Source organism: Oreochromis aureus, linkage group 10 (assembly GCF_013358895.1).
Source record: "Oreochromis aureus strain Israel breed Guangdong linkage group 10, ZZ_aureus, whole genome shotgun sequence".
Taxonomy (NCBI): domain Eukaryota; kingdom Metazoa; phylum Chordata; class Actinopteri; order Cichliformes; family Cichlidae; genus Oreochromis; species Oreochromis aureus.
The window spans coordinates 33374402-33399578 of NC_052951.1; the positions used below are offsets into that span (position 1 = coordinate 33374402).

The window sequence follows — 25177 nt, forward strand, 5'->3', positions numbered from 1 at the left end:
CTGTTTTTATGGTTTGAATAAAACCAAACCTCTGCCACCTTAAAATGAAAACAGTTCAAAAAATGATGTTAAACGGAAAAAACAGCAGAGAAAGATCAATAAATGAATCAGTAAACTGTTTTGAGAACGTTGTTGGTTGTAACTGTGACATCAGTAAAAGTGCAAAATTATATTTACGAGCTATAAATTATTGATCTAGTGTTTGAAGTTTTTGTAGTATGTTAACAAAAATGTAATCATAGCAGCTTAAGGTGGATTTTTAGCCAACATGATTATCAGGAATCAGAAGTTGTTGTGGCACTGTTGAGCCCCCATACGGGGACCACCGCACTACAGCAAACACACTGACCTGCATCATCAGCCCTCCCTCTCTCTCCCTCTCTCTCTCTCTCTCTCAGTGAGGTTTCTCCTCCCTGCTCTGTGGTCGGACTCTGCCTGATGTGTGATTGCAGTGTTACTAATAGATTGTTTTTGCCGGATCAATAACAGTTATCAGAACGAGATGAAGTTCCCCTGCAGTGGATCATTTGCGCCTCTTGTGCTTCTCCTCGTCCTACCAGGTAAAACACATTTTCAGCTTCACTTCAGGTATTTTTAAGGTGCAGAAACATGAACACAGTGAGAGTGTTTTTCTCGTTATTGTTACTGATGTTGATATTTTAGGTTTTACTGTATGTTTTCTTAAAGTGGGGGAAGTATGAGCTTTTTAAAACATTGTTCAGTGTTTTGTGTGAACGGTGATATAACTGAGGATTACTGATATTGATCTCTGTGCTGCTGCTGAACCTCTGAACACGCTCCATTCTCCTCCATTACAAATTTCTCCAAGTGAGGTTTTCTTTTATTAGCAGTGAATCTGTCGATTTCTATCTATGATTAGTTCACTGTTTCATTTCCAAAGTGTCCAAAAATACTTTATATATGCCCATCATACTGGAATTGAAAGAGACACACTGAAAGTGCCCTAAAATCTAAAAATAATATGATAAAGAAAAGCTTTAAGTTTTATGATATTATTGACTTCAGGCTCAACTCAGCTCTGATATTTAAAGCCCTACACCCTGTAACCATGACTTCCCAGGCTTTATTAATAACCATCTGTGTCTTTATTTATTAAACAGTGAACTGAACATTTGCTTCTAAGATTCGTTCGTTCTCTGAGAGATCAGGATGAGCGCAAAAAGCACAAAACCAGTTCATAGGTGTGAAGTGGACTCAACTTCCAGCTTTTAATGTTTAAATCAAAGGCTTCAAACTTAAAATTCTAAAAACTTTTTTCTTGGTCCTTGAATATTTGGACCAAAACATATTTGGATCAAAAAATGTACCTTAAAATGTAAAAAAAAGCTTTTACTAATAAAATACGAAGAAGTTTTCTAGAACTAACAGACCAGAGAGACTTGTTCACACCACACATCTTGTGGATGTTCTGCTTTTTGTCGTATGCTGTATATTCTGCTCCAGAGATGGATGACCATATTAAACATAAAAGCAGCCTTTCTAATAACGACATCAGCATATGGACGGTAACCCCTGTGACCCCCACGCTGCTCTGAACACTCAGTTTCACACTGCTTTCTCCTCACTGTGCTCTGTGATGTCATAAGGGCAGAATATCCTTATATGATCAGATCAGGCACACAGCCCAAGCAGTGATAATAGAAGCCACGCCCACCTGTTATTTAAGATTCTTTTATGAGGGGCAGCCAATCAGAAGAAAGCTGGCTTAAAGGAAGGATTGCCTTAAATGGGGAGGAACTAAAGCAACTTACTTCAGACAAACCTGAGGGCCTTGCTCTCGGGCCCATACAAGATAAACATGGATTATTTTGAACTTTGAATCATGTAAAGCAGGGGTGCCCAATCCCAGTCCTCGAGAGCTACTGGCCTGCAGCTTTTAGATGCGTCCTTGTTCCAGCACACCTGAATCAAATGAATGGCTCGTTATCAGGCCTTTGCCAGACTTGATGGCATGCCGAATTGGTAATCCAACTATTTGATTCAGCTGTGTTGGAGTAGGGATGCATCTAAAAGCTGCAGGACAGTAGCTCTCGAGGACTGGGATTGGGCACCCCTGATGTAAAGCTACTTTGAGAATAAACTATGGAGCTGGAGCTGAGGTAGACTGCAGGTTTGTCAGGAAACCACTGGCACTTTTGTATCTTTGCATTCTTAATCACTTATTTTTGAACTAAAACTAATTGGTTAGGTTGAGAAAAGGAAGTAGTTTGAGTTAAAATGTGGGCCTTTGCAGCATTAAATATGCAAAAATGACAGATTTTGAATTTTTCACACAGAGCCAAGGGTCAAAAACGTGCCTGAAACTGAGTGTTGAGAGCTTCTAGCTCGCAGGGATTATTGGACATGGCCTCATTAATTAAGGCTTTGGTAATGTTTATCATAAGACATTTCTATTGTATCATCATGAAAATGAAAGAAATTGAGGAAAAAGTAAAACAGTTCCACTTTAACGGGACAATTAATTTTAAAAATTGTGCATTAAGATGTAAGAAGTACTGATGCTGCAAAGCAAAGTTAACTATGTTGCTGGTGAAGTCTGCTGACTTTTTAAAAGTCATATGATGGATTTTTTTTTTTTTGACCATGAGCAAAGAATCAGAATACTTTATTATCTCTGAGGAAATAATGTGTTTACAGGTGCTCCAAGACAGTAAAATGTCCTTAATCTGTACCAATACTGTCATAATACTACATTAATATTGTAACTCAAGTAAAAACTCACTTTAAAGAAACCAAACGATGACTTTAAGGTCACAAAATGCCTCATCAACCATTTCAAAAGTACAGGTTTGTGTTTAGAGCCATCGCTCTGGGCCCTTTCTCTATATATACATTCAAATAGAGACGTTGGAACGTCTTCTGAAGTAAAACATGATGCTGTGCAGTACTGGGAGGCAGCGTGTTCAGTGATAAGCATCAATGGTTGGAGGATTAAAGCTGTCAGCATCCTTCAGAATGAGGCAACTGACCTCCAGGAGAGGAGGTCAGCTTTAAATGGGGCATATCTCCAGTCCACTGCATCTGCACCATGGGTTTATCCTCATGGGGTCTCAGTTCTTCACACATTGGTTTTTATCTGTTCTATGATCGTTAATTCTTCCTGTGAAGGCCAGAGTGTGTAAAATCTAATTATATTTCTGTAATACAAGTGTAAAAATTGCCCAGCAGTCAGTGAGGTTTCCTCTGGAGACCATGAATGAAGATTACATAGATTTAGATATGTTTTAGTTTTTGTCAGTCACTCACAAAGAACAGTCTTTGATTTAAGGTGAGGTGGTTTGGTGATCTGATCCATCTGCAGGACTTCCACTTACTGAAGGATCTGTTTGTTAAATCAGGCTGTTTTTAAGGGGACTTTGTTGCAGTGTTTTGTGCCTTAAATTAGTCTTTAAAAAACTAATCAAATATCACTCTAACCTACTGATTTTAAATTTTCCAAAAATGAAGCACTGCCTAGCTAACACAGATGTTAGTGTGATGTGATTTGGTCCGAATCAGATCACTGATTGGAGATTGTCGTCAGTGTGCTGCGCTGGCGGGCGGCGTGGGCACCCGGGTTTGTGATTGTGATAAAATTTCTAATTTTTGTTCATGTGCACAGCTGTTAGAGTGACTTTTGGTGACTGGAGAAGCATTTGGAGATTAGTATTTTCATCAGACCACACTGAAGATATAATCCTATTTGGTCTGGGAACAGTCAGGAACTGCAAAACATATACAGGAGAAAATTAATGAATGTGTGGGGCAAACTATCAATAAATCCACCTAATGAGATTATTAAAGACATACTGCCATCCTTATCGAGACAAATGACAAACGGTTGAAAAACCTCTTTGCTCCATGGTGGTTTGTTTAGCTAGCATGGATGCATACATCAGTGGGATCATGAATCAGGATTGGTGCACTTCAGGAGCAGAACTGAGAAGTTTTCCTTCAGGTCCTCAATTCAGTGAACAATGAGGTGAAAAGTTAATGATGGACTAAAGTGCTGGACAGGACATGCTCACATTACACTGTTAAAAAAAACAGTAATATTCCAGCAGCTGGGGCACCAAAATAATACCAGAAAATAACTTTCTCATAAAAATACGGTTATTTTCAGTAATGACAATACAGTTTGTTGCCCTAATTTTACATGGGATTTTGCCTTTTTGATTCGATCTGCTGAAGATCAGTCAGACAATTATCTGGTAGGAAAAAACAATCATATCATTAGGGTACACACTGAAATCACAGTTGGTCAAACATTTCATTGCACATAGAAATGCAATTTCTTCTGTTCACATGACAATAAACACTTTGAATCTTTGAATCTTGAATCTTGAATCTGTTCAGTCATGATTTGTAAGGACAGGAAACAAACTGCTGGACAGACAAACTGATAAAGAGTCAATGGACAACGCGGTGAGCTGTCTCCAATAAAACAGATAGATGGTGAACTTGTTCCCACATTCACTGCTTCTTTTTGTTTCTTATGAAGTTAGATAGTTAGTGCTAGTTGTTAGTTAACAATAAACAGGTATTGCTAGGATCGGTCAGTGAAGACAGATGTGTAAAGAATGAATGCAATTAGGTCCATTCTATAACAGATCACAAAGTTTATCGGTAAGACTGGATCTGCATCCAGATCCAGGAGATTTTTGGCCCCATCAGGGTCTTCAAGTGTTTTTCCGTTAGTCATTAATGAGAAGGTTCAAGTACTTATTAAAGAGGTACAGTCTGTGATTCGCAAGACTTCCAGAAGTTCTTAAATATGTTTAACACCTTATGGAAAGATGTTAAGCAACATGTTCAACTGGGCTATCCTCCATTATCATCAAAGCACCAAATAAGGATATTCTCATGCTGTTGTGATCCGCACGTGTAGTCTTACAGACTCTACCCCCATCCTCAGCACCTTTATGCTGCATTTCACTTTCATTTGTCATCAGTTGGTTTATACACTGTCAGATCTAATGGAATTTCTGGCCCATAGTTGTTTGGATATTTCGCCCGGGTGCAAGGTGTTGAAACTAGAGACATGAAGGGTGTTTTTATTGCAGATACATTTCCTCAACTGGCTGAAGCATTAAATTTGTGTCCTGTCCTTGTCCCTGAATAATCCCCAACTCTAACTCTCACAGTAGAATAGAATAGAATCAAATAGAATAGAATAGAATAGAATAGAATAGAATAGACCTTTATTGCCATTGTACATGTACAATAAAATTGTGGATGCTCCACACTAACTGTGCAGATATAAAATGTATATAGTAAGATACAAACAAAGTGAAAGCAGACAACACAAGAACAATTCAATTCCAATTTTCAGTTTTATTTATACGGCTTCAAATCACAATGACAGTCCCCTCAAGGTGCTTTATATTGTCAGGTAGACCCTACAATAATACATACAGAGAAAAAGCCAACAATCAGGTTGTAAAGTGATTAGTAGTCGTGCAAATGTAGTAGGCAATAAGTTTGGTTTTTATTAAGTTGTGCTCCCAAATGTTGGCAATCAGGGAAAAATGAAAATACTTTGAAATGAAACACATGACAAAACTTTTCACACTCTCTTCGGGCATGTTCAGCTCAGGTGCTGTAAATGTTGTGTGGTTCAGATGTGGCCCATGCTGACGTTTGGTCTGTGTACGGCAGACCAGTGGTAAGTTAAGGAAACTGGAACTCATCCTGAGTGAAAGTCATGTTAATGTGGCTCAAAGGAAACTCCATTTATGGGTCACATCTGCGCCGACCATTTATTGCTGTTTGGGATACTAAGCTTAAATATTTTTATTAGTGTAAATTCCGATTTTTACTAAAAACACAATAACTTAGTAAAAACTACATATATCTACTTATAAGCACTGCTGAAAAGATGAGTTAGAATTTAAATCAAAAGGTAAAATGTTGTTTGCTTTTTATGCCAAACTATCAAAAACTTTACAAACCACTCAGTTAATTTATGGATTTTTTTTAAGTAAAGATGAGCTATTTCTATAAATTTGCTCCATTTAAACTGAAGATTGTCACTAATTTGGGGCTTTACCTGCAGGTATTTCCTTCTAACCTTGTCTTTGTAGCACATTTGGTCAAGAACAGAACCTGAACCTTTTCTCCATCAGTGAATTTGTTTGCAGACAAAAACATCAGCTGTGAATCGGCCTTAAACACAGAAACAGAGCTGAAGCAGAACTGGACCATCTCCATGTGTTCCTCGAAACGACACCAGATCCCGTTTTCTTCTGTTGCACAGATCCAGAGCTTCATGTCCACATTTCCATTTTAGTACAGACGATGTTAACACTCTGACCCCTTTCGCTGTGTCTCTACAGTCATATTGCAGTAATGTATTATTTCCTGTTAAGTGAAGGTCGTTAAACCAAAAACGGAGTCTCGTGTGTTTCCTTTTTTGTGCAAAGCATGTGTGTTGTCCTTGTTATCGAGTGTTCAGAGCGGGTGAAGGTTTAGCATCTGAGTTTTCAGACATTTTTATTTCACTTTATTTTATCTGTAAAGGTTTCTGAATTACGCCATCTTTAAATGAACATCATGTAATAAAAAGCAGACTATTAGGTCTGAATTTTGTTGTTATGTAGATTTTAATTTACTGAATTTGAATCGAATAGTTTCTCTAAAGTCTGTGAAACAAAAGAAGTCATTTCTATTTTCCCCTCTTATACAGACTGTAGGTCTGTAATAAAGATTAATCTTTTTATTACATAAAACCAGTAATCCGTGAGGTGTCAGGCAGAAAGCAACAGCATGTTGTGGTTGCGAGGTGATTTTCTCGGTGGGACCTTACAGGATGCCTACTTGGCGAGTGAGCATCACTCTGCAGCCGACAGTGAGGTCTGTGCTGTTTATCTGCTGCTGTCTGGCTGAGAGTTCACATGAATCATCAGCACTGCCAGCCACGATGTCTGATCTGATAACAACTTTGGAGAACATAAAATATTTATTCTCCCCCTCAGACATCATTTTATTATTCTTACAGAAATGATTCATGGGCCACTATTATTGTTATTATTAGAGAGGGTGAAGGGCTCCAAGTAAAGCTGCTGCCCTCGACATCAAGAGGAAGCAGCTGAGTGAGTTCAGGCATCCAACCAGGATTCCTCCCTTATCCCGAGAAACACATCAGGACTTCCATAGAAGAGCATGAGAGGGTGGCTGAGGTGACGGAGGGTCAGGCACAAGCTGAGACTACTGCCCCTGTGACCCAGGCTGGGATAGGAGAGTAGATGGATTGGTGGATTATCATTATCATCAGATATTTACAGTGTGATCTTCATCATTTGGGCGTGTATATGATTTGTTTGCAGAGTAAAAACACATTCAGGAAAGAAATATGGTGTGTGAAAGGTGTGTATGCAGAGTTTGTGAATGTATTTTATGCTCATGATCATACATTTGAAACTTGAGTTGCCTGCTTTTTACACTGTAAAAACTAATGGTAAGACCACACACCTTTGGAGTGGGAGTCACAAGTTTGATTGAGGGTATCCAGTAAGGGTCCTGGGCAGACCTCCCATGCTAAAAAAACCCCCAAACTAAGCCCTGGAATGGCGAGGCTACATCTGCAGCTCGGACACAAGCATTTCACTACATGTTGTACTATATAGAATTGTGTATGTGACAAATAAAGCTTGTTTGTTTGTTGTTGTTTGTGAGTACGACTCAATAATTTCATCCTTTGTACTTAACTTTGTAGTTTGTTCCAGTTTTTATTATGTGAAAAATCTATTGGACAGACTCATAAACAGAGTCACCGTTTGCCTTCAGCACTGCTGTCACCATCATTAACTGTAAACAGGATTTTAGAGCAGTTATCAGTCTGCTGCTGCTCTGGAGACCCTCCCTGATTAAACGCTGAGGTGATTACTGGGTTAATTGAACTGGGAAATGTGGTTTGCATGTGTGTGTTATGGTATGTAGCGTTGAGCATTTCTGTAGAAAGGATCCAGCAGCAGATCAATGCAGAGAAAAGCAACAGAGAAATTACATAAAACTTGATAACACTTAAAGTTTCATGTGCAAAATATTCTAAAGACGTCCACCACAGCGTGAAGAGTGAAAGATTATAAACCTTGATTTCTTGATTATTTTTATATCAGCGTCATCATCATCGTTTATTTATATAGCACTTTAAAAACACACCTGGTAGACCAAAGTGTTGAACAATACATCTATAAATAGTAATAATATAAGAACTGAACAAAACAATTAAATCAATAAAAATGAATAAAAATGTCAGTCACCCACAGACTTAAAAGCCAGAGAATAAAAATAGGTTTTTAGTCTGGACTTAAAAACCGGTACTGATGTAGTCTGTCTAACACGAAGAGGAAGATTGTTCCAAAGCACCGGGGCCACAGCAGAGAGCGCCCGGTCTCCTCTGAGTTTCAGCCGTGACTTAGGGACTGAAAGCAGCAGTTGCTCAGCTGACTGGAGGGAACGAGTGGGAACGTAAGGCTTCAACAAATCGGAGAAATAAACGGGTGCCAAAGCATTTAAAGATATAAAAAACAATAAAAGAACTTTAAAATGGATCCTAAATTTGATTGGAAGCCGATGTAGAGAGGCCAAAACCGGAGTGATGCGGTCGAATTTCAAACCATGGTGAGAGTCACGGTTTAGAGGGCGCTGCTCTTGTGGCGACCTGCAGCAGGTGTTTATTGGCGTTTTCTTTCTCTTTTTCTTTTTAACTTTGTTTTAACTCTGTTCTTAACCGTTGTTTTAACTTTTTGCCGAGATGGAGATCTTCTACACCTTAGTTTTATTGTTGTTGGCGATATTCACCTGGAGTCATTCACTCTCACTGACAATCACTTATACACGCGAGGAACTACTTGGATTACAGTGGTCCTGTTTGTCTATGTACGACTCTTCTATTGCTCGGACAGATGTGATTCTTGGTGAGGATTTATTTGCCCGGTCAAAGACAAATTTTGGAAAGCCCCGCCGCTTGAGAAAACGTGGAAAGAAAGGCGGCGTGCGTCAGCGTGTAAGAAAACTTCGGAGGAAGAATCGTGTTCCTCTGCCTTCTATGATTCTGGCCAATGTCCAATCTCTTAGGAACAAAACGGATGAATTACAAGGAAATGTGCTTCATCTACGGGAATACAGGGAGGCTTGTCTGATCGGGCTTACCGAGACGTGGCTGACCGATATGGACAGTGACACTTCACTGCGAATCAGCGGCTTTGGGACCCCTGTCAGATTGGATCGGAACTGTGGAGTAACACGCAAATCTCACGGAGGAGGGGTATGCTTGTATATCAACCAGGGCTGGTGTAATAATTTTACTGTGCGGGAGCGGTTGTGTCTTCCTGACATCGAGCTCCTTTCAGTATCTGTCAGGCCTTTTACTTACCGAGGAGTTCCCTCAAATTTTGTCACTGTTGTTTACATTCATCCTAAAGCTGACGTTAAAGTTGCTGCTGATGCCATTTTTAAAGTGGTACACAATCTGCAGACTCTCTCTCCGGATGCTCCTAATTTTATTCTTGGTGATTTTAACAATTGTAATCTTAAGAAATCACTGAACAATTTCTTTCAATATATCACTTGTCCTACAAGGCATAACAAAACGCTGGATTTGTGTTATGGACCAATTAAGGAGGCATATAAGTCTGTGGCTGGACCTGCGCTAGGTTCTTCGGATCACAGTGTTATTTACCGTCTCCCTGCTTACAGATCTGTGATTAGGAGGGAGAAGGCCTGTGTGAAGCGGACTAATGTCTGGACAAAAGACAGTTGTGTTGCCCTTCAGGGGTGTTTTGATTGCACTGACTGGTCCTTGTTTCAAGAGAGCACTTCTGATTTGGATGAACTCACTGATGTGGTGTGTAGCTACATCTCTTTTTGCAAAGACTCTGTGATTCCAGTCAGAGAATCTAAGACTTTCCCCAATAACAAACCGTGGCTCTCTAAAGATATTAAGGATCTGATTCTTAAAAGGAAAATTGCTTTTAACAAGGGAGACGTTCCCACTGTGAGAATATTGAGGAAGGAGGTGAGGGCTGCAATAAAGATTGCCAAGATGAGGTACAGAAATAAGATTGAGGCAGAACTCAGCAGTAACAACCTCAACAGAGCTTGGCATGAAAACAATGGCAGGGCTACACACGAAAGGTAAAAGTAAACCTCTGACAAACATCTGGCAGACAGTCTTAACAGATTTTTACCTTCGTTTTGAGAACTATGACTGTTCTAGGCAGAGCAGCACACTGAGGGGAAAGACTATCACTCCCCCATCATTTGTATTGATGAGAGGGGGGTAGCTAATCTCTTTAGACACACTAAAAGCAAGAGTCCTGGACCTGACAACATCTGTGGACAGGTACTGAGAACGGACTAGCCTAAGGCTAGTCCTTGGCTAACTGATTTTACCAGAGCCACTAGAAAAGAATGTAGAAGATGTGAAAGACGGTGGAAAAAAGATAGGCTGTGTTTCTCTATGGAAGCTGGAAGCTGGAAAGTCTATCAGAGAGCAGTAAAGGCTGCCAAGCACTCCTATTTTTCTCAACTTATTGCTGCCAGCTCGCATAACCCTCGTGTTTTATACAACACTATAAATTCTGTAATTAATCCGGAAGGCAATATTCTTTTGCACTCTTCTGCGGTTATGTGCAATAAGTTTCTTAATTATTTTGTGGACAAGGTTGCTAGTTTGAGACCTCCGACTCTACCTACTGCTGACCCAGCCATGCATGGTTCTTGCTCAAGTCTGTTCTCTGCTTTTCTACCAATTGTTTTATCTGACTTAGAGAAACTTGTGTTGAAAGCTAAACTGTGTGGCTCTCCTAATGACGTTGTTCCTCCCCGTTTTCTTAAAAAGGTATTTCCTATCATTGGACCACACATTCTGAACATTATTAATACTAGTCTTTTGTCTGGTCAAGTACCTAGGGAATTTAAGCATGCAGTCATACATCCTTTACTTAAGAAACCGGGCTTAGACAGTTCAGTCATATCAAATTTTAGACCCATCTCTAAGCTTCCCTTTCTTAGTAAGATTCTGGAAAGGATTGTTTATACTCAGTTGATGGACTATTTGAATGACTCTCAATTGTCAGAAATCTTTCAGTCCGGCTTTAAGCCATTCCACAGTACGGAGACAGCCCTCGTAAAAGTTATGAATGACATCCTGATAGCCACAGACCATGGTAAATGTGCAGTGCTGGTCTTGTTGGCCGCTGCATTTGACACAGTGGATCATGATTTGTTGATCTCTCGCTTACAGCACTGTGTGGGAATTTCTGGTTTGGCACTTTTGTGGTTAAAGTCCTATCTCTTAAATAGGACCTTTTGTGTTAAGTTGGGGTCGGCTTCATCCTCTGTGGCCCCTCTGCTTTGGGGTGTGCCACAGGGATCTATTCTTGGGCCGTTATTGTTTTCATTGTACCTTTTGCCTCTTGGCGCGATTTTCCGGAAACATGGAGTGCCATTCCATCTATACGCAGATGACTGCCAGCTCTACTTACCCTTTAGTCTTTCTGATAGTCTCCCAACTCGACCTCTGCTTGACTGCCTTACTGATGTCAAAGCATGGATGGCAAAAAACTTTTTAAATTTTAATGATCGGAAGACAGAAGCAATTTTATTTGGCCCAAATCGTTCTTCTCATACTCTGGATGTTGATCTTGCAGCTTTAACTTCCCAACTAAAGAGTTCGATCACAAATCTTGGAGTTAAAATTGATTCTGCACTTACCTTTGATGACCATCTAAACGGGGTGGTAAAATCAGCATTCTATCACCTCAGACGTTTATCAAAGGTTAAGCCCTTTCTTTCCAAGCGTGACTTGGAAAGTGTTATTCATGCCTTTATTACCTCACGTTTAGATTATTGTAATTCTCTTTTAATAGGGGTTGGGCAGGGCACTTTGTCACGCTTGCAATTAGTGCAAAATGCTGCGGCACGATTTTTAACTGGCAGAAGAAAATTTGATCACATCACTCCGATATTGACCTCTCTACACTGGCTTCCAATTGAATTTAGGATCCGTTTTAAAGTCCTTTTTATTGGTTTTTAAATCTCTAAATGGTCTGGCACCTGTTTATTTGGCTGACTTGTTGAAGCCCCACGTCCCCACTCGTTCCCTTCAGTCAGCTGAGCAATTGCTGCTTTCTGTCCCAAAGTCACGGCGGAAACTTAGAGGAGACAGAGCGTTCTCTGTTGCAGCGCCGATGCTTTGGAATAACCTTCCTGTTGGGATTGCAGGTGATGACTTTGAGGTCTGCCTGACCCGGCACTATGCTTGGCATCTGTTTTCTGATCCTCAGTTTGCCGGGCTGCTCATGGGCGCTTCGCTCAGAAGCTGATGAAAGACTTATTTACCAACTACACCAATGCTCTGCGGCCGGTGGAGGACACCGACTACATCATCAATGTCACATTACAGGTCACTCTCTCCCAGATCATTGACATGGTAATCAAACCCTGAATGCCTATCCAGCTCTTTATGCTGTATCTAGTCAGGCCGGTACTGGTGTGACCTTGCTGTTTTCATGGATTTTCACCAGGATGAGCGGAACCAGATCCTGACCACCTACCTGTGGGTCCGCCAGGTATGGATGGATGCCTTTCTCACATGGAAGAAGGAGGACTATGATGGCCTTGACACCATCCGCATACCCAGCAGCTACGTTTGGAGACCCGATATTGTTCTGTATAACAGGTAGGTGTATCATCCTGCTGGCTGATCTTCAGGATATTTATTGATATGTTTTCAAACTCCTTCTTCGTTTCTATCATAGTGCAGATGATGAGTTCTCCAGCTCCATGGAGACCAATGTTGTTCTCCGTAACGATGGCCAAGTCATGTGGGACCAGCCAGCCATCACCAAAAGCTCCTGCTCTGTTGATGTGGCCTTCTTCCCTTTCGATGTGCAGCAGTGTGACCTAACCTTTGGCTCCTGGACTCACAACGGAAACCAGATGGATTTGTTCAACGCCCTGGACAGCGCCGACTTGGCCGACTTTGTCCCCAATGTGGAGTGGGAGGTCAGTAATGGTGTCATGTGTTTAGCACATCCTTAATGAATGTTTTGACGAAACCAAATAATTTCTCTAACCAGGTTCTGGGAATGCCAGCCAAGAAAAATGTCATCTTGTATGGCTGCTGCTCAGAGCCATACCCAGACATTACTTTTTCCCTCCACCTGAAGAGGCGGGCCTCCTTCTACATCTTCAACCTCCTCATTCCTTGCATGATGATCTCCTTTCTGGCTCCGCTGGGCTTTTACCTGCCAGCAGATTCAGGTGAAAAGGTTTCTCTGGGTGTCACAGTGCTGCTGGCCCTCACCGTGTTTCAGCTGCTCGTAGCTGAGAGCATGCCACCCTCTGAGAGCGTCCCGCTGATAGGTGAGAACAGCCTCTCACTTTTATTTACATCTATGTATTTTAAAAAAAAAAACATTCATGATGAATCAGAATTATTGTAATGTTTATATTTATCATCCCTCCTGCAAATATTACATTTTACATCTGACAAGTTACTAATATTTGAGGGTGCACCTATAGCCTTAGGATACCTCAAACAGACACATTTCAGCCTTAGGGATGTCCCTAGAGTATATCCTCGGAGTAATCCAAAGAGATTTTCCTGTTATTGCAATGTGTTAGGCAAGCAGAGCTTCACTGCAGAAAGAGTGCAGAGGCTAAGTCTATGTTTGAAGCCACTGAGGTGTTTGATGGGCGGGGTCGACATGATGTCACTAATATGACTAAAAACTTGTGGTATGGAGAAACTCCAATAGCTCCAGCGTTGTTTAGATTAAGCATTTATTGCTCATCCTTGATTGAACTTGCTGTTCCACAGTTCATCTTAATATCCAAAATAAATCCCAGCAGTCAAAAACTGTTTGGTCCCTTCAACCAATTAAACCTGACCCTAATTAAATGTTACTACCTTAAATACAATCATTTACAAACACAAAAAGTGAAAACTAGTCCTACAATGGGGTTCAGGTTAAAGGGAAGACTAAATGGGATTTAGAAGTCACCAAAGAGTCAATCAACAGGAAACAGAAAATCACTCTGAGGCCTACAAATGGTTACTGGACATCTCTCTAAGGGATGAGATCAAGAACAAAGCTCTTGCTGACCGTCGTGCGGATCTCTGTCTAAAATCGAAGCTGGAGAAGGTGGGGTTGTTTTTAATTACGTGAAAGGTGTAGTTACTTCTTTGATCCTGATGCTGCAGTTCTTCCTTTACAGACGGCTTTTTCAACCCTTGTAGCAATGATTGTAGTAAAAACTTTGACCTCCTTATCATCTGCTCTTTCAACAAAGGCGAGTTAGTCAGCATGTGCCTCTACAAGAAGACAAAATCTACATAATCTACAACATCACCTAACAAATTAATAACCAACAGTTCTGATAATCCTGGATATTTCATTTAAGATTGAATTTATGCCTCTTAAATTTCCAGCTTTTCTCTTTTCATCTGTGTACCTTTCGTGACTGCATCATATCTGAAACATGATATTCAGTGCACCTATACATCATCATCATCATCATGGTTAATTATTCCTGAGAAACCTTCTGCATCGGCCCTCTGGTGGATTATCTGTGCACTGCAGGCGATGACATGCAGGAACCAAAGACAACACATAAAAGACAAATGTTTCCACAATGACATCATCTCAGCATTAGTGTCTTGGCTTCAGTCATACTAAGTTTTCAGGGGTAGAAGAACCATATTTAAATTTAATGCTGGAGTAGAGTTATTAGGTAATTTGATCCAGCATGGTTAGAAAGTTATTACTGATTATTACAGCTATTAGAAACCAAATAAAAAAACACTAAAACTGAAAGTAAAGCACAAGCTTCTTAGAGAAACACTGACAAAGTGCTTTTTTTCTTCACCAGGCTGGAAACATCTTTATTTCTGCACCATTTTAAATAACTTTACATCAGAGACATAAGAGAGAGGCACTGCACTCAGATCGTTTTGATCCATGTAGTTTTTATGTCCCCTGAAACTAAAAGTGTTTTAGATCATGTTTATAACTGCTCAGGTAAGTGGCATGTTTCAAAATAGCTGCAAAGCTCCAAAACTTACTTATGCCAGAAAAGGAAAACGATTCAGTTACAGATGCCATTAAATTGTTACTAATACTTTAATATATATTTGCTGTATTGAAAAAAACTTCATTTATAGCAATTTGTGATTAAGTTTGCATTATTAGAATGCTACAATACAAACCCCAAAAGTAAACAGGTTAAGAAATAATAATAAAAAAATCCCTGACACATTTCTGTGAGGTTGTCTTCAGCTGCTTAGTTTTAGTGTTAGCTCTGTGATGGACTGGATATGTGTCAGGGTTTATCCCACATTTCACACACTGTCAGCTGGGATAGGATCCAGCCACCTACAGCCTTACTATGGAAACAAGATGTAATGTTTCTGTGCGCCTGGCTCCTCCTTCCCTTCAGCATAACAATCTCAGATCAAATGAGATCACCACTGAATGAAAAATAAATATAATTGGTTGGGGTGAATGTGCCGAGATAGTTTTAAAGCCGTCTTCTTGTTTGTAACAAAAGCAGACACATAGTGAAGACTGTGGTCCACAGCTTTAAACCCAGGACTGTAATGGGCTGTAGGCCAAAATCCAACAACCACAGCTCAGGAATCAATGATCTTGCAGCCTTCAGAGCAGCAGATTAGCTCTTGAACATCAGTGAGGCCATCAGCAGAGGGTCATTAAATCCTCACATTTCAGCTGAGCGCTCTCGATTAAGAAACATAGATTTCTTTACCTTTGGATAAAGAAGTACCAGTGCACTATAGTACACTACACAAGAGTATTGAACTCTCAGGCCTCTTTTCTATTAAATCTATTAGCAGAAAATACTGGCGATTGCCAAACAACACCTGATGCTGACCAGCTTATGAAGTCTAATTTACACTATTGTGTTCATTGATTGTTTACAGTCAGATATTATCTTCACTGACTTCAGAAATCTTTTGTAGATGCCTTTAAAGGTTTGCAATTTGGATAAAAGTAGCACATCTCAGTGATTGCTGGGGCACAGTTGTTGTCGATGGATTTGAGGACCTTTTAAAACCTCCAGCTTTCAGCTCTCACTGAGTCACTGAGCATTGGCATCAATGACAAGAGGACCACTGACAAAGATGATTCAGATACAGACCCAATCAAAATGATAGGTGGAGCTTGGATGGAGGAGGGTTGCAAAGCAGCTTGGATCTTACACTAACTGTGATTTTCAGCTTTCAATTTTCAGAGACTTCAGTGCAGCAATGCAGCAACTACCCAAGTGCCTCTGCAGTAAATAAAGAAGTATATGAGGAATGTTTGCTCGTCTGCCGCTGTCTGTTGTTACACCCACTTTAGACTTCACAGGGTTAAACAGAGTGTCCTATATTCACCAGCTGTATGCTTTTACTGCAACTAAGACTAAAGCTTGATTTGGAATATAGAGAGGCCGAATAAGGGTCACCAACCTCTACCTGATTTTTCGGTGTCTCTTTTCTATAGGAAAGTACTACATTGCCACCATGACCATGGTCACTGCATCAACAGCGCTCACTATCTTCATCATGAACATCCACCACTGTGGCGGGGAGGCTCGTCCCGTGCCTGAATGGGCCGAGCGCTTCATCCTCAAGTACCTCGCCCGCATCTGCTTCGTGTACGAGGTGGGTGAGAACTGCCTCGGTGGCGCCAGGAAAGAACCTTTATCACAGGAGGGGTCTGACAGCCCATCAGCCAATGGAGGCAGCACCAAAGGAGCAAATTGGGATGTCAATGGGAAGGCGTGGGGAGGAAAGGTGGAGGTGGAGCCTCTGAAGGTGGAGCAGGAAGTAACCAACCAGACAGACTGGAAAGAGGATCTGTTTGTGACCATTGACCACTCACAGGAGAAAGGAGCTGCTGGAGTGCGAGGGGAGAAATCAAACTGTGGTGAGCACGAAGAGGAAAAGAAAGGCGTAGGTGTTGAGGGAGTAGGTGGAGCTGGGGGGAACAGGAGGGAGATCTTGGTGAGGTGTTTATGCCAACACCAGGGACTGGGCAAGAATGTTGAGTACATTGCCAACTCCTACCAGGACCAGCGAGCAGCACAGCTGCGCATCGGCGAGTGGAGGAAGGTCGCCAAGGTCATGGATCGCTTCTTCATGTGGCTCTTCTTCATCATGGTCTTCTTCATGAGCATCCTCATCCTGGGAAAGGCCGTCTGATGGAGCTCAGCCTAAGAATTCACGAGATGATAAAATTATTTGTTTAACGGTTAAATCTTTTTTTCTTCCTTTGTTCTGACACATGTAAACAGCTAAAAAATAACTGAATGATGGTTTTAAGGGTCAGTTTACTCTTTTATGAGCTGGTAGCTTTCCTCAAAAACATTTCCACCAGAATTTAAAATGCTTATCTTTGGATTTGAAAGAGACTCTGAAGGCTGATGAAAGTAAAATGATTGGGAAAAAAATAGTTTCTAATTATTTACAAAGATCCTACCAAATGCTGGCGAAGCTAAGCACGTCTCTGTTGGACACAGCATGAAGGGAGAATAAAGGGTGGGTTGCAAAGTGGTTTGCATAATGCAGCAACTGTGGACAGCCTAAATGAAATTTACCAGTTAGATGGGTGTCTGCAGAGCCGTTAGTTGAGAAGGATGAATGAAATGAAATAAGTAGAGCTGTAAGTGTTAATGTCAGCGTTAAAATGACGTCAACGCCATAACCGCATTAACGTGGCAAGTCTCCGTTAGCATATTATCACGGATCACCCCGAGCGTTGGCCTTGATGGCGCTAACGCATTAACGAGCTAACTGCGCTAACGTGTTGACGCGGTCCAGCCCCGCGCACGGGGCGATCCGTGATAATATGCTAACAGAGATTTGTCGCGTTAATGCTGTTATGACGTTAACGTCATTTTAATGAGATTAACGCTGACAAGACTAGAAATAAGTGACCTGCTTTTTTTTAAAAATTTAAGTTGTGTTGTGCTCATATCTTCAGATCACAGATGTTTTAAGCTTGCGACTGTTTGCATTTGCGTTCCTGCACTGAATTGGTCACTCTAGATTTCAGCATTCAGGCATTTATGAATCCATTCATCATGCCTTAATACTTTTCATTAAGCTATCTGACTCTGAGAACAGCATCCCCACCACCTTTGTTCCTGAGGGTAAGTTGGTATCGGTGCTTTGATGCAGCTGATCTTGACTTTGTAGCCTTAATAAAGTAATAATAGGTTCAATTTGATGTCCTTTCTAGTCCCACATCATTCATATTTAACACACTTTTATCTGCATCAATTCTGTCTGGCGAATACGGACTTTTTATACTCTAAACATGGCAATGCTGCTTCTGTGATTACGATCTGAACTACAAACTGTTTTCTTGCAAATAATCATAATCTGGAAACAAAAAGGAAAAAAGGGAAATCCCAGAAGAGCCAAACCTGGTTTTTCCCTCCAAAAATGCTTTCTGGTACATTTTGCTACTGAAAAAAACAAACAAACAAAAAACCCCCAAACAAACTTTAAATGGTTGATAAAACATTTTCAGGCTCGATCTTAAATGGAAAAAAGTTTTTCAAACAAACTAAAATTCACTCACAAGTTGTGGTCATTTAAGTTTCTAAGAAAGCTCAAATAAACTTGTTCCAGGAGAAAAAAACCTGCAATTATATGTAGGTTAATTTTATTTTAAATCCAAACACACTTCACACTTTTACCTTTTTTCAAAGTCAAAACCAGTGACACAGAAAATCACTTCCCAATATTTGCAGTGATCAAAAGCTAAAAACAGCTCTGCACAAAGCCTCATATCAGAGTTTGAAAGCCTTACTTTACACGTCTGGATGTTTTTTATTGACGCTGTTTGCAAAAATATCGGTTTCATCACATCAGACAGATTCTTTGTTCAGCATTTTGTCTTTTACTACAGCATGTTAAATAAAAAGTAAAGTCTCATATCATCGTTGTTTTAATCACGTGGGTTTGTGGAATTTACGGCGCACAAAAGTTTACAAAAACTGAGCAAAACATTTGAGAGCAGACAAACAGAAACATCAGAGAGGACGAGTTCATGATGCTAGCAAACTAGCTCAGATGGGAATGACTGCTTGTCCCAAATGTGCCTCACATCTGCAGTGTTCTTTGGCTATCTGGATAGTTAGCAGACTGTATCCACAGACTTTACTGGTGCAGCTTTGTAGACACAGATCCTGCTAATTAGTTAACAACAGATGAGTAAAGCCCTAAAATTCCACTCACCAAACTGGAGCTCGGGTATGTTAGATGATCTGTTAGTACATTTAACTGCACAGCAGTCATATTAGTGGTTAAAGAAATACTCCAACAGCACAAACATGGTCCAGAGGTCCATTTCAGGGACTCCAATCAGCTGTGGTGAACTAGCCGAGGTGAATCACAGCTGTCAGTCAAAGACACCAAAGGCCTTAAACTGTTGCATTAAAGATAAGTCACATCCAGCACAGTTATCATGAGGATGCAAAACAGCTGCAGGGATAGAGTGGATATCAGAGGAACTGCAGTTCTGGCTTCAGGTGTAATCTTGGCTCACAGTCTGCAGTAAACTGTCTCGTGTGTGTTTCCCTTACAATGTTTGCCAGTTTTTTTTGTTCTGGTTTGGTGACTTTTTGTAATCTAATGCATGTGATTCAGCACGTCTGCACAATGAAACACTGAGTGTTACGATCCTGAGTGTGTGATGATCCTAACCTCACAGAGGCACAGAGTTTATCGAAGGTTCAGGGTTTGTTTATGTTACCAGGATGGAGTAAAAAATGCATCAACTTTTGTTTGTTTTTTTAAAAAGAAGCTGCTTTGCAGACTCATAGAGCATTAACATGTCTCTGTGAACTAGTTTGTCCTCTGAAGGCCAGAGACAGGCTTTTGTTTTATTATGAAAGGAATAAAAAGGCAAATTTATGAGACTAAATATTTAAGACTAAAGATTAAAAAAAAATAACTGTAATTTTATATGCATGAAACCAAGAAAAATGTTACTCTGCTTATTTCTTTGCAGTGTTTGAAAAATCCACAGTGTCAGCACAACTGTTAAATTTATCAGCCTCATGTTTTGGGTTTGTGAGCTGTTATGTTCACACGGGACACTCTGTTAATGCGGTGAAAGTTCTTATTAAAACTGTTTTGTTCACAGAGGTTTGTTGGGACTTTTCTGATATGATGTGTGTGTGGTATTGTGGGTCTGTGGGGTTTGTTCTCTGTGTGTGTGTGGGTATGAAGGTGGCCCAGAGGTGTGAAGGTGAGTGAATGGTTGTCTGTCTCTCTTTGGCCCTGGCTGGCGAGGTTTCCAGGGTGTAACCCACCTCTCGCTGTATGGTTGCTGGGACAGGGATAGACTACGGCCCCCGCTGGACCCTGATCCCTGGAAAAGGCAAAAGAGCTTGTACTTTAGAGTGTATTTTATTGTTATTTATCTATATATTTATTTATTATTATTGTTTTAACCAGAAGAAACATGAGATTGGTTTGAGAGGAGGTGAGTAGAAGGACGTGTCAGGTTTACTTTTATTTCCTGATATTGCAGTTTGGCTTCTCTGCTGAAGAGGGCAGTGCAGCTGCATCTTTGGACGGTTTCTCTACATAGATCAGCCGGCACTCAGAAAGGTCATGTCAGTCTTGAGATGGGAGGAGCAAATAAAGCACAAAACTACACAAGCTAAACCCAAGGACAGCAGGTGATTTTAAATATATGTTTCTTTAAAACTTGTGGATAATTTTCATGTATAAAAACATTATATGATCCCACACTGTCCTAAAGGTCTGAAGTCTGACTCATTTAACTGATTGCTAAGATCTCGCAGCCGAGTGTGAAACAGCGGGAATGAGGATCAGCACCTCCAAATCTGAGGCCATGGTTCTCAGCCGGAAAAGGGTGGAGTGCCCACTTTGGGTCGGTGATGAGTTCCTGCCCCAAGTGTCGGAGTTCAAGTATCTCGGGGTCTTGTTTGCGAGTGATGGGAGAAGGGAGCCTGTTCTGGCCCTAGCAGGGCCTCCTCCTGAAGGTGCCTGTGTGGGCATGTCCTTCAGTCTCTTCTGCCTGAGGTGCCACCGTTTCTCCTTTACACAGCTTACTCACATCAGTAATTAAAGGGATTTGTGAATGGTGACAGCTAGTGAGCTGCTCTCTCTTTTTGACTTACTTTATTGACCAACGCTTGAGTTTTGTTTGTTTCCTTAAATGGTGATAGCGGCTTGTCCGTCTCTTTTAGTTGAGCTACTTTAATAAAACTCTTTAATTTAACCCTTTTGCCTCCTTGACTCATTTTTCTGACCCAGACACTTTTTGTTACTTCCCCCTCACCGCCTAGACCCCTCAGGGGAACGTAACAGCCGGAGATCGACAGACGGATTGGTGCTGCGGCCGCAGTGATGCGGACACTGTACCGGTCTGTTGTGGTGAAGACAGAGCTGAGTGTAAAAGATCTAAGATCTAAACATTGTTTGATAGATGCTGCACGTTTTGATGCAGCATCATCAGACTGAACAATAAACTTCTGGGAAATGTTTGATTCTGTAGTTATAAAAATACACGTCAACTTTCTTCTGCTTTCTCTTTAAAATGGAAACAGTGAGAGAAGATGGTACAAAAACCAGCACATTGCTTTATTATTAAAGTGCACGACACAAATTGTTCTGCAAATATGTCAACTTACAAAGATGCACAAAATTAAACAAACAGTGAATCCAATGACTGGATGAATGATCTACGGTTACTTCCTGCTGTCCTAAGATTACCAAAGGTCAGCTTTAGCCTGTGAGCCACACTTTGAAAACTCTGCTGATGGGCTGACCAAAACGGTGGATATGTAATTGTAACCCCTATAGACATGGTTACTAGTATTTTTTGTTTTTACCTTGTATTATTATTTCCAACACCCCTTGAACACACTTTGATTTTCCGTAGTTCATGGAATGCAACAAAAGCACGCTGCTGCATTAAGCTAGGCAAAACGGAGCAAGACACCCGAGAGCAATTAACAAGCTATTTTTAACAGTCTCTAACTTAAAGTTATGTACTTTTCAGAGGCCTTTATGTGTTTTACTCTCGACCAAAACCAGGCAGAGCGTGTGTTTGTTTCTTGGGAACTCCGGTGAGTTACTAAAAGTGATAAGTTAGCAGGAAAACCTATGCTAATTTTACATGTGGTAAATACTGCAACAGTGTGAGTTCTGTCTTGTCTAAGAAAGCTAAAACCAGTCGGAGTACTTGAATTGTATGTGAAATGGGGTGTCGTATTTTATTTTATTGTCTATTTGATTGGGCATCTTCACAAATGTGCGAAACTAATGCAGGATGCACTTTTCTTTTAGCCATGAACGTTGTTCAGTGCTTTTTCTGCACTTTGTCATTTCAGTTATGGGTTGATTCATGTAAATAAGTTATTTAAAACTAGTTACGTTGCAAACATTTCATGATGTGATTAAGTATGCCTTAAAAAGGGGTACATAAATACAATTGATTGTAATGCTGTAAAGCAATACAAATGGAATTCATAGAGACAGAACAATGTTAAAACAACAGTGTACTTGATTTTGAAAACGTTATGAGATCTCATTTTATTTAGAAAAACTGTTAAGAACTATTTTGTTTATTGCTCTGTACTGTATGTGCAGACTGGTTTTTTGTGATCCTGGATCTGAAGTGGTTCTGGATATGGATGGCGAGCCAGACCCTGTGAAAACTCTTGGCGAATCCAAAAGCAGTGTGGCCAGCTGTTCTGGATGCAGGAGTAGAGCTACAGCCTGACTTACTTCGGATCACAGGATTTCAGATAAGCAAGAGCAAAAACTGCTTACTTCATACGGATCGTTTCTCTGGAAACTATTGAACTCACAATATCCTGTTCATCAGGAGTCAGGTCTAAAGAGACTACTTATTTTATTTTATTTTATTTTATTTTGTTGTTATTTTCAAAAGAGCGCTCTTCTCTGCACTGTAATCCCTAACAGTTGTTCTAGCTCATAACTAATAAGCTCATAACACTCAAATGTCGTTTTGTAGTTGAGCAAACTATAAAGTATTGAGCTCTGTTGGCTTTTATGCAACTTTAATTGAATAGGGCTCAATATTTTTTAGCTAATTTGTTTGGAACGCTCAAAAAGTTTAAGAAGCATATATTAGTGACGTTCTGGTGGGTGGAGTCTTGTCGCTCCCTCAGGAAAGCTGAGTCAGCCATCTTGAATTTACCTTGATGTGGGGAAGATTTGGCCTGCCCGTGTGGATTAAGAGTCCCCAACTTCAACCTACAACGACCACCACCTTAATTTTTTTCATCAACTGCCCTAAATTTGGTAAGTCTAACGTGTTTTTGTTTTGTTTAAATTTAATTTCGATAAACAGTCTTTTTTATTTTTTACTGGAAATATATTCGTACTTTGTGCACAGTGAATGTTCGTTATAAATAAATTCGAATCCAAGTAATTGTAATTTTAGAAGTTTTCGAATGTGACAAATACGTAATGTTATTTCAAATTACAACGGTATAACGTTTTTGGCGGTTTTCCGTGGGGACAACATTTCCCATAATGCATTGTATTCTTGCCCGGAAGTTGACGGTGGCAGTTCTAGCTCCATGCGTTTGAACTTTCTACTAAAACTTTCTACTGTCCGTTTCTACCGGTTGTCGTATTCGCCGGTAATGCACGTGCGTATTGTGAGTATACTTATTTCAATAAGTGTCTGCGTTACACAGTCAGTAGTTTACGCTGTAGAGCTATGTGTGTGTGTGTGCTAGCATGAAACGAACAATGCTAAACAACATGAGTGTGTTATCATGATTAGACACATGTTTGTATTTTTTTCGTAGTCTCAAATATGTGGTTGTGAGATAATCTCGAAATCCTTTTAACAGATTAGAGGGGTATTCCACTAAGCGAGCTCTACAAGTCAAGACTGGGCAGTGGGTCCATGAATAAACTGCCTCACTCCTGCAGGTGTCTGTCCATACTTCCCATCGTTCAAGTGAGGCTATGGACTTGTATCGTTGTTTGTATCACCTTTACTCTCCATAAAAATTAATGTGTTTTTTTTTTTTTTTTTTTTCCAGGAACCAAAAGATGGCTGCTGCCCAGAAGCATGTGCTGCATGTGTATGTTGAGCGAGACACCGCCCTGAAACTTACTCTACTTGAGCGACCAAAGTCAGTGGAGGAGCTGAAAGAAATAATTCAAGAGAGGTTCAAGCCAAGACTGAATGGGGACTTTAGCCTTCACTATGTCCTCATGGACACAACCTATGCCCTATGTCGCCAAGAAATTGTTGAGCTGTTGGAGCTCCACGAGTGAGAGACATCGTGGACAGATGGCCAGCCCTACTTATGGAGTCACAGGTAAAAAAAAAAAAAAAAAAAATATATATATATATATATATATATATATATATATATATATATATATATATATATATATATATATATATATATATATATATATATATATATATATATATATATATATATATAGACAGTGTTGGGGAGTAACGGAATACATATACACCGCCACATTACGTATTCAGAATACAAAATATGAGTAACTGTATTCCGTTACAGTTACCGTTTAAAAGGTGGTATTCAGAATACAGTTACTTTGTTGAAATAAATGGATTACACTGCGGTACTTTCCTGTTTCATATTGTCGCTGGTCAGGATTGTTTGGGTTTGTTTGACAGCTACGTTCTGTTGTTCCAGGCGGCAGCGTTCACGGTTGCCATGGTTACAGGGTGACGCTCTCTCTCTGCGTGTTTCCTGGGTGAGAGAGCGCTTTTTTGTTGTTGTTGTTGTGCTAAGCTAAAGGCAGAATGCTACAGGCATGGCTCTAAAGCATGTAGCCTGATGGGCAGTGTAGTCCGTGCTGCAGGGAGAATGGACTACCATACACGTTATGTGTCTGTGAGCGAGGGAGGAGAGAAAGGAAAAGTCCGAGCTGTCACGGAGCAAAACGGGAGCTGGAAGCATGTAAATATAATAATAACCACAGCAGCCAAGAAGAGTGCCTGACGAGCCCATTTGTAAGTAAGCTATTAAGACTCAACTGTACACTGTGTTCGTGTTTTCCTCCGGAAAAAAATAAGTTCCGTTGGAGCAGCCTTTCAACGCCTCTCTGTCTCCCATAAGCAAAGTTGACCCAGACAACAAAGTAAAGCTA

The 25177-nt window shown here is 40.4% G+C and overlaps 1 protein-coding gene and 1 long non-coding RNA gene across 2 annotated transcripts; both read left to right on the plus strand.

Moving 5' to 3' along the window:
* Positions 1-421: 421 nt before the first annotated feature.
* Positions 422-20394, plus strand: LOC116322098 (neuronal acetylcholine receptor subunit alpha-10). Its single transcript, XM_039617896.1, has 6 exons — positions 422-560; positions 12291-12436; positions 12531-12685; positions 12765-13011; positions 13086-13371; positions 16515-20394. Exons 1-6 carry the CDS (start codon positions 503-505, stop codon positions 17213-17215), a joined length of 1593 nt encoding a protein of 530 aa, XP_039473830.1. The 5' UTR covers positions 422-502; the 3' UTR covers positions 17216-20394.
* A 1569-nt stretch (positions 20395-21963) lies between these two features.
* On the plus strand, positions 21964-24132 carry LOC120442164. Its single transcript, XR_005614532.1, has 4 exons — positions 21964-22125; positions 22649-23326; positions 23887-23996; positions 24082-24132. It is a non-coding gene; the product is annotated as an uncharacterized LOC120442164 (long non-coding RNA).
* Positions 24133-25177: the final 1045 nt, after the last annotated feature.